Consider the following 14,771-nt stretch of genomic DNA (forward strand, 5'->3'; position numbering starts at 1 on the left):
TAATAGCAAGATGTTTTGAAAACTGAAACACTAACTTTTTCTGAATTGGTAATACCTAAGCATATTAAACATATTGTAAGGTTTTGTTTTGTTCTCTTATTTGAATTGCCATTACTTTTCTGCAAAGCCTCTTTTTCAAATTGATTTTAGCCTAAGGTGCAAACAAAAGTGTTTCTGTTCAATAAACATTGAACCCTCACTATATCCCAAACACTGCTGAGGATTAAAAATGAGTAAGACAGCTCCTTCCTTTAGGTCACAGTTCACTGGGAAAGGTGCAGAGAGGTAACATAAATCATTACAGCTAAGTGATAACACCTGTGACAGAAGAGCCAGTTAGTGCCCACAGTATTCTAATAATCTGTTTACCACGCTGAGATCTTGCTGAAGTGGTCATGCTGGATTATACCCTGGCACAGCTATATCTTCCCTTTAAAGTACCAAGGCTCTGCTTTGAATAGTCTACCAAATGATAAGTAAATTACTGAGTAAGACTAATTTTAGTCAACACAGATATAAGAATGTTATTTATGAATCTTTTGGGACTCATAAATCAGGCATTATTAACAATGCTTATTTTCTGCTGTATGAGTTCTGTGTAACTAAGATCCTGCTTGGTAAATTTCTTCTTGTGTATATTTGTATGTATATACTTCATTTACTAGCAATTAATTTTTCTAACTAAGCTGTATAGATGTTAAAAATTAAGTCCCTTGAAAAGCAGAAAACATAAATTCGGAGTAATATCAAATCTGAATCTTCCCTTAGTAACTTCATTGTCTTAATGAAATATTTGGATATACAGTAATTTGTAAAAGAAGCACCCACGATTCATGATTTTTCAGTGTATAGTGTCAGACATGTGCGCCAGAACTCAAGAGGCAAAGGCAGGCAGATCTCTGTGAGATCAAGGCCAACATAGCAAGGTCCAGGCCAGTTGGGACTACAGGGAGACCCTCTCAACACCCCCCATGTGTATTTTATGAAACATATAGTATCACACCACCTGCTTTTTCCACTATTCCAGCTTTATCTAATAGTATACAGTAAGTTATCATTTCATACAAATTTTTTCTCAATTGTTGAAAGATTTCAAGACTTGAGAGCATGGATCAGATAAATAGCATTTCCCTCCTACAGAAAGTGGCTTTGTGGCAGAACATTGAGAGATCATAGTTCCTCTTACTGAGTTACTGCCTTTCAGTAATTTTTCAATGTAGTGTTTGATCTAGGCTCACATGTGTGGTGATTATACTATCTTGTCCTTTGGGGAAACATGTGGGATGAGTTCAGGTTATCCACACTGATTTGAGTATAATTGAGGAAGACTGGGTGGGACAGGTTGTTTCTCTAACTTAGAAAGTAGCTCTCAATAAAAATGCCAATAGCATTTGTCAAAAACAGTTACAAAGGTTACTTATTCTCATAACTGCCTGTCTAGGTGCATAGGAAGTAGAATGATTTTACTGATTGTGTGCTAACACACATATACACACGGGGGTGTGGTATGCTCTTTATTCTTTTATGTTATGAGAAGCTGCACTCTCAAATTATTTTTCAGTTCTTTGGTCTGTTTAATGGCTTGGATGTCAGCACTCATTTTTGGAGTATAATGACAGTCACTTCCCTGGATGGTGGGTAGAGGCTTTCTTAAAACCTACATATTGTTAGGAATTACTCCATGATTTAAATGTTAGTCACCTGTTCTTGTTTTTAATGATTTTGTGTTTAATACTTGCTTTCTTTTATTACAAACATATTTATGATGGATGATTATGAGTGTTTGACTTCAGTAGCTGTAAAATGGGCAATTGAATTTTGTCTCCAGTATCCCTGAAATTCTTGGATTCTTTCCTTCATAGTTCTTACTTAGCAAAATGAAGGCTTTGTAAAGCTTGTTTATTGTTAATACTTTAATTTGGTTTTATAAAATGTAATGCTTAACAATTCCAGAAAATTAGTGATTATTCTGATTAAGGTTGACACCATACTGTTAACAGATAATGCTGATTAATGTCAAGTTAATGCATATTTAGCTTTGACTAAATTGAACCTTTGTCTTACATGCTGATGCATTTCTTAAACACTAAATGTGTACAGTTATATTTGGGGAGTTAGTATAGGAACATTATACTTATGTATGAATTAAATTTAGCCTCATTCCCATCTGTCTATTTGGATCCTAATCCTGTTATTTAACATATTTCCTGATTTCCCAGCTATAAATTATTGGTAGAATGAATAAATGCAATTTTCACAACTTCAGATCATTAATAAAAGTTTAGACTCATTCAGGAATTGAGAATCCAATAATTCATGTAGAAACACCCCCCTTTTAGGCTTTGTAACTGATAGTCTTAGTTGAATTGGCATATATTTTCTGTTTTACCTGTAAGAATCTGATGTTGCTGTATGTATTAAAATTATTTTACGTATGCCATTTCATAATTTGTTTAGCTCTTTATTTTTTTCAGTTTTTGTAAGTGGTTTTTAAATTTTGGTTGTCACTGTTGAATCTTGATAACTTTCATAGAGCTTCTTCATGGTCTTTAAGTCAGTCGACCTTGTAAAAGAAGTAATTGAGATTGTTTTAACAGTGAGCATCACTTGTTATGTGACCCCTCATAGTCATCCTTTTGTGTTCTTTGGGGGCCCTGCCCAATCATAGGAAAGCTTATGTGTGATAAGAATCTACCTTATTCCTCCTTTGGACCACATTTACTCAACACTGGTCTTCAACTACACCTGTCTTTTTCCATAATACCTCAAAGACTACCAACAGTGCTTTGATCAGGGATGTCATTTATTCTGGGATAAATTTCATAGGCTGAGTGTCCTACATAAAGTTTTGTGTTTTCTTTAAAACATCCTTTTTCTGAGGTCTCAGCTTCCACTTAAACTTTTTTTTTTTTTTAAAGCTTTTCAAATGGAAGATAAAATTTCTTTGAAGAACAAAGAGAATCAGAAGACATCGTCTGGTTTCTCTTACATATGAATCTAAAATAGTCTGTCTCTTACATGATTGTCACATTGAGGCTAACAAATAAATCAAAATTTTGTTGTCCTTAACATTTTTATCAATCACTCAATTAGATGAATGAGTAAAGAAGGAAATGGCAAGAAGAGGTTTTAGACAGTCTAGAAATAGAAAACAGTCTGATATATAATTTGTAGGTCATCAGTAATTCAGATAGTCCACTGTGAAAGTTGCTAGCTAATTTGTATTTGGTGCTTTTCCCTAAACATCCTTTTCTTAAACTGTTTAGTGTAGTGGAATTGAATGTGATTAGTAATTTATCAAAGCTCTGTTGATTGCAAAATAATAGAAAACTCAAATCTAATGGCAGTTTATTGACAAATTGCTCATAAAATCAAGGATAGGAGAAACTTTAGTCATGTTTAAACCAAGAGTTTATAGGATGTTCAAGGACTAAAAGACACATGCCCATCCATCCATCAGTCCACATCCTCCTTATTGAATTGTGTGATACTAGATGACCACAGTGGCTGCTTGTGTCTTTCTTAGATTTAAGTTCAGCAAAAAAGGAACAAGTTTTTAATAGTTCATTATTAGTCCATTCCAAATCTCATTCACATTTCTGAATCCATGAAAGCAATGAGGGTATGTTTTTCTAGGGTGGAACCCAGTTCAGATTTAATGTTAGGAAAGGACAGATCCCTAAACCAAAAGGGAAGCTGTTGCCAAAAGATGGGGGAAAGGGCTGTTGAGTTGACAACAAAAATCCACAGCAGTGTCCCTTCAGTATTTATTTGATTATATAAGTTGGTGTCATTAGTGTTATTTAACTATTTTTGAACTAAAGAAACTTCCATTATGATCTAGAAGATGTGAAAACTTAAAGTGGAGGCAGTATAATGGAAGCAGCATGGCCTTCTACTCCTAGCTCAATTACTACCCCTTTTGTTGAGGGATTTAAGGGCATCCAATAAATAACATTTTTTTCTCTTATTTACATTCTTTTGAAAGAAAAGAAAAATATTGGCACCTAGGAATGAAAAAAAAATGCTATCATTGCTTCTTTAAATGAACATGTTAGCAAACTGCCTTCTGAATATTTATGTTCATACCCAGAGACTGATGTAGACTCATCTCATGTTTGGTCACAATGCTAACAGTAAGTGATTGGTGAGCATTCAGTCTTAAATGGAATCAATGTCTCAGCCCCCCCCCCAAGAATATCACAGAAGGGGGAGGTGGATGAATTTAAGAGACAGAGGATGGGGAAGAGTGTCATGAATAGTTGTCATCTAGATACAACATTGCCATTGCAACCATGAATACATAGCATCTGTGGGCACCTGCACAAGATCGGGCCCTCCAACTGTCCACCATGGGTAGAGCACGTACTTGGGAGGTTCCACCCCTTTCTGAAGAGTTAACACTCCTTTACTATTATTTTTATTTTATTTTGTTTATAGGGATGTATTTTTGCCTGTATGTAGGTAGGTGCATCCATGTTGTGGAATGCCCACAGAGGTCAGAAGAGGTCTCTTGATCCCCTGGAACTGGAATTAGGGGCAGTTGTTAGCTGCCATGTTGGTGCTGGGAATCGAACCCACGTCCTCTGCAAGAGCAGCCAGTGCACTAAACCATCTCTCCAGCCTAGGAATTAATACTCCTGATGATTTCTAGAAGAGGGGGTATCATTTTCTCATAATAGTGTAGCCACTGAGGGACTAGGTGAGAAGAGGAAAGAGTTTAGAGAGAAATGAACAGCAGATGATAGTGGGGGAGTGAATATAATCACAATACTTACAAATTATACTGTCCGCAAAAAAGAGAAAAAGTGTTACTGTTGATGACGTCTAAATGGAAGATGATTTTGCACAACATCAATGACTTTCTGACATGGAGCTTATAACAAGCACTTTCCTCTATTCCAAGCACTTTGAACAACAGTGGGCTTTTTAATTTGGGGTCTGCTCCTTAAATTTCGTTGTAAAATATATGAGATCTCATTCCTAAGAGGCAGAGAGGGTAAGAAGTCTCTATCTGTTTCCTCTCGGAAAATCACTTAGACACATCATTATCTCAGTGGTAATTGGTGAGGTAGCAGGCCGGGAGTTAGGGAGGAAATCTCTTTATAGAAACCAAAGGACAAATGGACACACATGCCCTTGTCACCACACAGACTTAAGTATCTTAATTATTTTATCTCTTAGACAAATTATCTATGTTAGAGTTGGTGTGATGTTCCAGCCAACAAAGTTTAGGTATGGAAACTGAAGATTATCAAACAGCTACATAGTCTAATTTTTGAGCTTGATTATTATAATAATTGATGTGAGTAGGTGGGAACCCACTTTACCTAGGAGATAAGTTAAATTTGGTAATAATTGGGCAAGTGTAGGGTTTATGGAGTGGGAGGAAGAAGGCAATGAAAGAAAATGCCTTAGAGAACCCATTGCTATTTTATTCTTGCAAATTTAACCCAAGGCAACCAAACTTTTCTTAGTCAGTCATCCTCAACTCTACTGGTCTAAACTTTCACATTTTCAGTCAGCTCTTCATCCCAGTGCTTGTCAGTGTGCTCCCTGAACAGATAGCATCTGTATTGTCAGGAAACTTGATAGAAGTATGAGTTGTGGACTCCAGGCTTAACTCTCTAAACTTATAACTCTGGAGATAGGGTCCTGCAATTTGTATTTCAATGAGCCTTAGTTGACTCCCATGTCTGCTGAAGTATATGGATCACAAACCATGATTTGCAAACATCCTATAGCAACTTAATAGATAAAATTAATTATACTTGCCAATTTCTTTTCCAATTGTCACATAGTTTATTATTATTATTATTAACATTATTAAATAGTTAGAGATAGATTTTCTTGGGAAGGAGAAAAGTTGATTCAGGTAACTAAAATTTGAACTTGAATGCTGAACAGGCATATACACTGGTACTGCATTTTTTTTCCTGTGTTTTAGTAGTGTCACAACACCTGTCTTAACTAGGTGAAGTAGCAAAGTGTACAAAAAGCTGGATACAGGTGATATTACCAAAGGAAGAATTAACCAGACGCAGCAAGTGACTGAATCAGGAGAGAATGGTATCTAAGATGATAGGAGTTCATGCCTGGGTACTTAGAGTGGTGGTGACTGGAAGGGAGCAGCTGTCAGGGAATAGGTTGAATCCAATCTTTAGCAACGTAGAGGAAGAAGAATTGGCAAGTCATTTTAGCTAGGTTAGAATAAGAGAAATTGAAAATATAGTGAAGAAATTGAGGCAATGTATTCATTTGTTTCTCAAACTTTTATTGTCAGTGTTTTTTTGTTTGTTTGTTTGTTTTAGCATTTTTGAGACAGTCTGCCTATAGCCACTGCTGGCCTAGCTATTTCTGTGTAGACCAGGCTGGCCTCGATGTCCCAGAAATCCGCCTGCTTCTGCCTCCCAAGTGCTGGAACTAAAGGCATGCACCACCCTGCTCACCTTACTGTCAATGTTTATATTTTATTATATTCATTGTTTTATTTTCTATCATGGTCTGTCATAATTCTGGATTCTCAGAATATACAAATGAGCAGACCCTACTCTCAGAGCTAGTGTAGGTAGAAGGAGAGAGAATAATGACAGTTGATGAATGAACCAAGTAATTTAGAAAATAGATGAGCAAAGAAAATTAACAGAAAAGACTAAGGATAGAGAACTTCTTTAGTTTGACATTCAGAAGACTTGAGGTGGGGATATGATGGAAATCATGTGGAGAGACGGTTTTAGAAAGCCAGAGGGATAGCAGAGTAGCCAAGGAGAACTGCTGGAAAGCATACTAGAGGCTTGCTGTGCTTTTTGTCATTTCACAGGCTATTTGATATGTACAAAAGATTTCAAGGGCTAGGTCCAGGTATGAAAAGGAACTCAGGCTTGGGGACAGTTCAGCCTCAGATATTTCAGCTATTTGTAAGCTGAAAACTCAATTTCTCAGGGCTGTACTCTTCCTGGGGGGGTAGAGGGGGTAAGGAGTAGTAATCATAATCATTAATTGTAATAGTTAAATGAGAGGATTAAGGCCGGATGTGGTGGCACACACCTTTAATCCCAGCACTTGGGAGGCAGAGGCAGGCGGATCTTTGTGAGTTTGAGGACAGCCTGGTCTACACAGTGAGTTCTAGGACAGCTGGGGCTACAAGGAGACCGTCTCAAAAAGACCAAAAAATAAAAAATGAAAAAAAATAAAGATAGGAAGACAAGATAAATGAGATAGGGTAGAGTTTTTGAAACAGCTCTATCTGAACGCCATGGCCAAAAAAAAAAAAAGGCTAAATGAGAGATTAATTTAAGGCAGCTAACTCAGTGCTTAGAACCAGCAACTTTAGTAACAGTAATACTGAAGTATGCAATGCATTCTCATTTAATAATCAACTCTAATGACTTGATGTGTGTGTTTTTATTTCAGAGTTATACTTGAATCTTTTGTCTTTCAAAAAAAATGTAAAGGCACATAAAACCACAATTTACAAATACGTGTATAAATAGTGTACTTTGATTAGTTACCTGATGGCATTTGGAAAGTATGCTTATGTGCATAATATTATATTAGGCAGATGGACCTAATAATTTCTAAATATTTTTTTCTTACAGATGTATGCATCTCATGATTGATAGGAAGAAACAAGTCATGGGTCAAAGGTCAAGATACTTCTCTGGGAATTGTTGCTGCTGATCCTACTTTACAGAGTCATACAATGAATGTTTGGTTTAAGAAAGATTTTCGTATTTAAAAGATCTCCATCTTGGAAGTATATCGAGTGAAGATTGATTCTCCTGGGAAACATTTTCCTCATAATAAATTATACTTGTAATGGGCGACATGGCAAACAACTCAGTTGCATATAGTGGTGTGAAACACTCTTTGAAAGAAGCTAATCATGATGGAGACTTTGGAATTACGCTTGCAGAACTGCGGGCTCTCATGGAGCTCAGGTCCACAGATGCATTACGAAAAATACAGGAAAGCTATGGAGATGTCTATGGAATTTGCACCAAGTTGAAAACATCTCCCAATGAAGGTAAGTTTTATTGTGTTTATTTTTAGTCACTTGTGCAGACAGTGCTATTTATTTAGCTCAGAAATACACTTACGTTGTCTTGGCTATTGCAGTGAATATGCCATAATTTTGAAAATAAAAAGTTATCAGATTAGTACAGTTAGAGACTGTTAATTTACATGTTTTAGAATTGTGGGCCTTTTTGTGTACGTTAGTGTTGCCAGTTTATAACAAGATTATCTCTCCACTGGAGCTATAGAGATGGAACTGGGCTTGGTAGCCCCTAGGGGACTCAGTGGAAACAAACCTTCACCATCCTTCATTTTGCTAGTTGGCTTAAAATAGTTGTCACTTCCATTAGCTTCCAGAGTTGTTTTTAGCTCATGGGACTACTTTTAATAATCAGCAGATGAGGTCTGAAAGCAAAATTTGGAGGTTAAATAGCACTTGTTTTTCACTTACTGAACATCTATGTAGCTAAAATAGTTTTGATATTTGAATTATGTTGAATTTTCCTTTGCTTAAAGGAGGTTTTAGTTTCATGAATTTGTGCTTTTTTGTACTGGGATCTTCAAAATGATGAAAATGATGATCGTTTATAGGTTGATCATATTGAACATAAAATTTAGGGTCTAAGTTTCAAGAAGATACCTCCAAATTGCAGAGAAGAAAGTGGGCAACTAAATTAAATGCATAGTATTATGTGCTTAAAAGGAAAATTGGTGGAATGGGAAATCGGACGTACTGGAGGCACCTGTATTAGTGTAATGTCTGAAGGAACAACCAAAGACATGGGGTGTTCAGTTATTTCCATTTACTTTAGTAAGGCTGGGAAATATTTACTTTAAAATATTAATTTATATTAGTATTAGCATATATTCCAAAGTCAATTATAGAAAAATTATGTAAAACTTTTTCTTACCATTTTTCTTAAACACTTGCTTATGACTGTTAAATGCAACAGCAAAAGGTAATTTACAAAATTATGCATACCAAAAATTCTTTAAAACATTTTGTTTTCTGTGAACTGCTGATCATTTGTTGTGATAAAGACGTTCTTTGATTTCTTTGAGGTACTGTAGTGTTGAGGTGTTCGGTGTCACGGTTCACACATGCCCTAAAAGGACCTCTTCACACTGCTTGAGGTCTTCTTCTGCAAGACCTATTAATTCTTTAAGATTTTTTTTGTCCTTTTCAAGTCAGAACTGGTAACAGCACAGACTTCCTCTTATTCCTTAGTATTGTGATTGCATTTGAAGCTTTTTCATTGTGCAAATCTACTTTGAACTAACTTTTTGATGTGCTAGATTTATGTGTTACTATGCTGTTCTCAATTGATAGGTCTATTAATTCTCTTTACCTATATGTAGTTTCTACATTTCAACTAAAGCCTAACTGATGAATATTTCAAGATCACCAAATTAAAAGGAAATACTAGCATCAAAGAGCCTCAGTGTCACAACACATTTGTTTATAAAAGGCATGTTGAACGGCTAGGGATGTAGCCCAGTAATACAGCACTTGCCTGGCATACATATTGCTCTAGGTTCAAGTCCCAGCACTGCAAAAAAATGTCAACTTCAGTTTGAGGTATATGCTTAACTGTTCTCCCACCTGTATTTTTGGTTTTCCTTGCTATGAGTTACCAGTGTTTTTGTTTCCTAATAATGGAATACACTTCTGTTTTGAGCCAGATAAAATTTTTGTCTTTTTATTTTGACAGGGTCTCCCTAGTCTCAGCCCGCTTGGAAGTCACTATGTGAACCAGGCTGGCCTTGATCTCACAGAAGATCTGCCTGCCTCTGCCTCCCCAGGGCTGGAACAAAGGTCTCCAGCCAGTGTCCCTCTCATTTTTTGTAAACTTGATTTCTCACTGCCTTGTACTATAGTTTCTTTTATTATTTTGAGTAATGCTTTTTACATTGATTTTGGTTAAGTTAATGAAATTGATTGGAAATTTTGCTTCTAGTAAATTTGGAGAAGAGATTATTTACTCTTTTGACCTGTTAGAAGTTATGAAATAAGCGCAAGAGAACTGACTTAACACCTAGAATTTCATGTGGATTGTTAGTGCTTTGTGGTATTAAATGAAAGTATGAGTTATTTTCCCTCTACTATTTTTATGGAATTCTTGCTCATATTCTTCCTGATACTATGAATTTATAATGTTTACTAAAATTTGTATAAACTTTTGGCTTTACTGGTTATATGTAAAAAATTTGCCATTTTGAAATGTTCTTTTAACGAATGTGAAACAACCTATCATAAGCATCATATTATGTTTATAGTTGCTGAAATGACAGCAGACTTCATAGAAATAATTCCACAGGACTCTTCATGGTTTCTAATTTATTCGAAATATTTCACCCAAAAGGCTATTTATATTTCTCATGTCATTGATAAACTAGTCAAATGATAGTGAGTGAATCAGGATCAGGAATGAGCAGGAGTTTGTATATCTAAGGGAGTGATCTAGACAGCAAATAATCTTTTGTTGGAATAATCTGTTTATAGTTAGGTGAGAACCAAAAAGATTCTTCAGGGTGCACGGATTTTATTGGTAAAACTAATGCTTTTTACTTGTCCCTTTAGTCTGGATCATTCATTGACATCCTTTCATTAAACTAGGATGTTGATTATCATTTTATGTATTTTATGCTCCCTCTAAAAAGATTTCGTGTGTCACCTTCTGTCGCTATCAAAATACTTGAGATAATCAACTTTGAAAGGAGGAAAAGGTTTAACTCAGAGTTTTAAGAATTTATATCTAGTTACTTGGCCTGTTGTCTTTGGAGACTGTGTAAGGAGCAATAATTATTAGCAAGACTGCACAGCAGGCAGGGAAACTTATTCATACTTCTTGGTAGCTGGGGAGCAGAGAGAGACTGGTGCGGGCGTAGAAGAGCGCGCACACGCAAGCGAGCCAGGGTCTTAAGTAGCCTCTTCAAGGACATTCACTGGTGACCTGAGTCCCTTCTACTAAGTCACGTCCTGAAGTTTCCATCACTTCCCAGTAGTGGCACAGACTAGTGACCAACCCTTTAATACTTGGGCCTTTGGGAGACATTGAAGACCCAATCTGCGGCATCCTCCTTAGCATTCTGACCTTTAAAGGCATACCTCACCTATCAACAGTTGTGTTTCTTATTTCCTCGTTTGTTCTGCCAACTTACCACTAGTTTTTTCAAACTGTAGTCTTTGAACTTGTTCTAAAGAATACTGTAAGTGTACGTACTGACCGGGCATATTTTGAGCCAGATACAATTTTCGTCTTAAAATTTTCCTAGTCGTTCTAGAGCTGGAGCGATGGCTCAGAGGTTAAGAGCGCTGGCTGCTCTTGCAGAAGACCTGGGTTTGGTTCCCAGCACCCACATGGTGACTGACAACCGTCTGTAATTCCAGTTCCATGGGATCTGATGCTTTCTTTAGACCTCTGTGGGCATCATACGGCACAGGTGCACTTACATAATGCAAGCAATATACTCATACACATATAATATTTTTTTTAATTTCCTAATAGTTCTGATTAATCATCATTCCTAAAGGATTTGCAACTGTAAGTTCAGAATAAATGGAAGTTAAGATTTCAAACTTTGTATTTCTCTCTGTATCTTTTATAGCAAGGATATGTCTTATAGTCCTCAGAATTCAAGAATGAATTTTTATACCAAAATAACCTGTTTATAACATTTTAACTACATAACATTATTTTCAGTTTTTTTCTTTTATATCTTTTATTTTCCTATTTGGCTGTTATTCATACTCTAAATCATACATCTTGATCATTTAATTTTTATAATAACTTTGGGTATCCTTTCCATTTTAATGTGTCCCTAATCTGTTATTATATTTTATATTGACTGATAGAGTAGGCAATGTAATAGGAATACAGGAATGCAAGTTTCCAGATCCATTATAAACTAAGAAAAGTATAAGAATCAGTTCATAAAAATTAAAGGCAGATACTGAGTTGTGATGCAAGCTTTGTAATAGGAAAGGCTTCATGTACCATAAAGGGCAAGAAGTACAACACTAAGCTTTTGAAGTGGTGACTGTCAAAATTAGGTACAAGAGAGAGAAAAAGAAAAAACAAAGGAAGTAAAAGATGACAGGGAGAGAAAGAAAAGAGGTGAATGGTAGGAAGTGGGATAGGATCCACAGCCCAAGTCATTGCTTGCCTCATTTCCACGTCTCAGATGACAGTTTATATTTGCAGTCCCTAGGACTAAGGTCCTTGTACTTTGACCTTGTCTTTATGTTGTATGTATTTTAACTCAGAAAATCAGCCTGTTCTCCAGGGATAAATCAGTATTGACTTATAGGCTAGTAGAAGAATGCATTGATGCCCAGAGTTTGTACTTGGTTTTGCAGATTAGTGCTGGCATTCAGCAAGTATTTGCATGGCCAATGGTGTGCCAGCCATGTATGTTTTTATGCTCGTATAGTTACCATTGAGAAGTTTTTGTTGATGATCCTGCATGACCTTGTCCTGAAAATTTATTGCCACTGAAATAGAGAATCACACATTTATTTTAATGCCTACTCTGATCACTGGTTTTCAGTGTTTATAGATTTTTAATGATATTTTTAACACATCTAGTTCTCTAACTCTGTAGCATGTATATTATTTTTTAAAGTCCTGAAGTAGCATGACCTTGGTTTTCTGTCTTGCTTTTAAATTTAGTTTTTAGGTTACAGTGGATTTAATTCCTTTTCAAAATACCCTCTTCTTCCTTCCACATACTCTTAGGGTTTTCTTTCTTGATCACTTTTTTAAGCATCCTGTGCTTTCCCTTAAATGCTGTTTATCCTACTGTTCACTGGTGCACTCTGCTGGCTGTCATCCACTCCCATTCACTCCTAGGACTTTACATCACCTGGGTGCTAGTGATCCCCATGTTAGAAGTTCCAGTCCAGGATTTCCCCACAGCCCTGGGCCTGAAGCCCTGATTCCTCATTCCTTTTAGACATGTCCATTTTCTAAACCTCTCCAAACTCTTTTGTCCCAAATATGCCTCTCTTTGTCCTCTTCCAATGAAACTGTTGCCTATCTTGAAACCAGGTTAGAAACTTGAGTGGCCTTGACTTTGACATGGATTTTTTTTTTTTACTCCCTCTCATGTGATCAGTATGTCTCAAAGTCTTGACTCCAAACTTTTTCTTAACCAACTTCCTGTACCTTATTTAATCCACTTCCCTGTATCCTCACTATGATGTGGGAGAACATTGGCATTGTCTTATGGGGTGATGATGGGTGTGTCTTCCTTACACAGCTTGTCATCTTCCTGCTTCTAAAGCCAGCTGCAGCATTTCTGCATTGCCTTTGGAATGACACTTAGACTTCTCATTGAAGCCTACAACTCTCCACCAGATATGTCTTTTCTTTATCTTTCTAATTTCATATCTTTTTCCCCCATCTTTAGGCCTTAATGTTTGAAGCAGCAAATTTTTCCGTTTCTTAAAAATGTTTTATCATGCTAACTCTTACTTCTAGGCTTTTTACAGTCTCTACCTAAAACAATTTACTTCCACTAAATAGTATATAAAAGATAAAATTCACTGTTCTTTCAGAAAGATAGTTAATTAACTATCTTAAGATATTGAGTATCTCAGAATTCTCTTCCGTACTCTACCCCTATAAATTGGGTTCCATTCCTGAGTATCTCCTGCAGCTGTCCCCACCATTGCCATCGTAACACCTGCTGGATGTGTCTCAGTGGTTGCTTATTAATCATCACTACCAAGCTATGATTCCTTGAGGGCAGGTACCAAGGAAAGGCATCCTGCCTGTTTCCTCTCTTGTATGCTTTTCATAGTACCTAGTGCATGGTAAGCATTGGGGAATGAATTTTAAGTCTGACCTTAGACTGGTGGATCTAGACTTTGAGGGGAGCGGAGGGATCACCTGTTCAAAATATTGAGACTTCAGTGAAGTATACTTTTCCACATACTTTTTTAGTCTGCATGCTGCTTTCTCTTCTTGAAGGAAAGTCACCTTGGCAACCAAAACCCCATTCCCACCATCACATACATGTACTCAACACACACACAGTTTCACCTACAGAATTGGAGAAGTTTAATTGCGTGTGGTATGTATTCCTGATTTTCAGCTAAACCCACCTACTTTAGACATTCCAGTAAACCCATTCCCTTCTTTAAAGTTAGACCCAGCAACTGAGATGTCTTGCTTTCTTATAAAATGTCTTGATATAATTTGCATTTTACTCTTTCTGCTCACATATATAATATTTTGGAGCTATTATCTGTGATGAATATAGGCTGTTTTTACTTTCCATAGTGCTGGATGCAGACACAGAAAACATACAGTTTTAAAGCGGACTTTTTTTTTTTCATCCTCCAAGTTGTATTTTTTATTGAGTCTTTGCAATTTTCATACAACGTATTTTGATCATATCTTTAGATCCCTTCCACTATCCACACCTCCCCTTACTACCCTCCATCCAATTTAATGTTCTCATATATATATGTATATACATACACATACTTATAGAGTCTAATTTGTGTCCCCAAATGTCCTTCAATGTGAGTCCATCCACTGAAGCCAGGTTAACCCACCAAGAATCACACCCTTGAAAGAGACTGACTCTTCCCCCTCCCAGCAGCCATTGGTTGGCAATAGTTCCTCAGGTAGGGTTGGGGTTTCTTAACCACATCCCCACATCTATGCTGGGATTTTGTCTGGTTTGAGCTTACATGTGACTTGTCCATGCTTTCCCCATTATAAATCTGGTTTCTGATGAACCTT

At 36.5% G+C, this 14,771-nt stretch overlaps 1 protein-coding gene across 6 annotated transcripts in view; it reads left to right on the forward strand.

Annotated features, from left to right (window-relative positions):
• The window catches only part of Atp2b1 (ATPase plasma membrane Ca2+ transporting 1), a 116,410-nt gene that overhangs the window by 52,722 nt on the left and 48,917 nt on the right, over positions 1–14,771 (forward strand). For all 6 annotated transcript variants that reach the window (XM_029559130.1, XM_029559112.1, XM_029559129.1 and 3 more), the window contains one exon: positions 7,599–8,026. In XM_029559130.1, the coding sequence (XP_029414990.1) occupies positions 7,819–8,026 (208 nt within the window). In that variant the 5' untranslated portion in view covers positions 7,599–7,818. The remainder of the gene's footprint in view (positions 1–7,598; positions 8,027–14,771) is intronic.

Source organism: Nannospalax galili, unplaced genomic scaffold (assembly GCF_000622305.1).
Source record: "Nannospalax galili isolate Female #2095 unplaced genomic scaffold, S.galili_v1.0 scaffold191, whole genome shotgun sequence".
Taxonomy (NCBI): Eukaryota; Metazoa; Chordata; class Mammalia; order Rodentia; family Spalacidae; genus Nannospalax; species Nannospalax galili.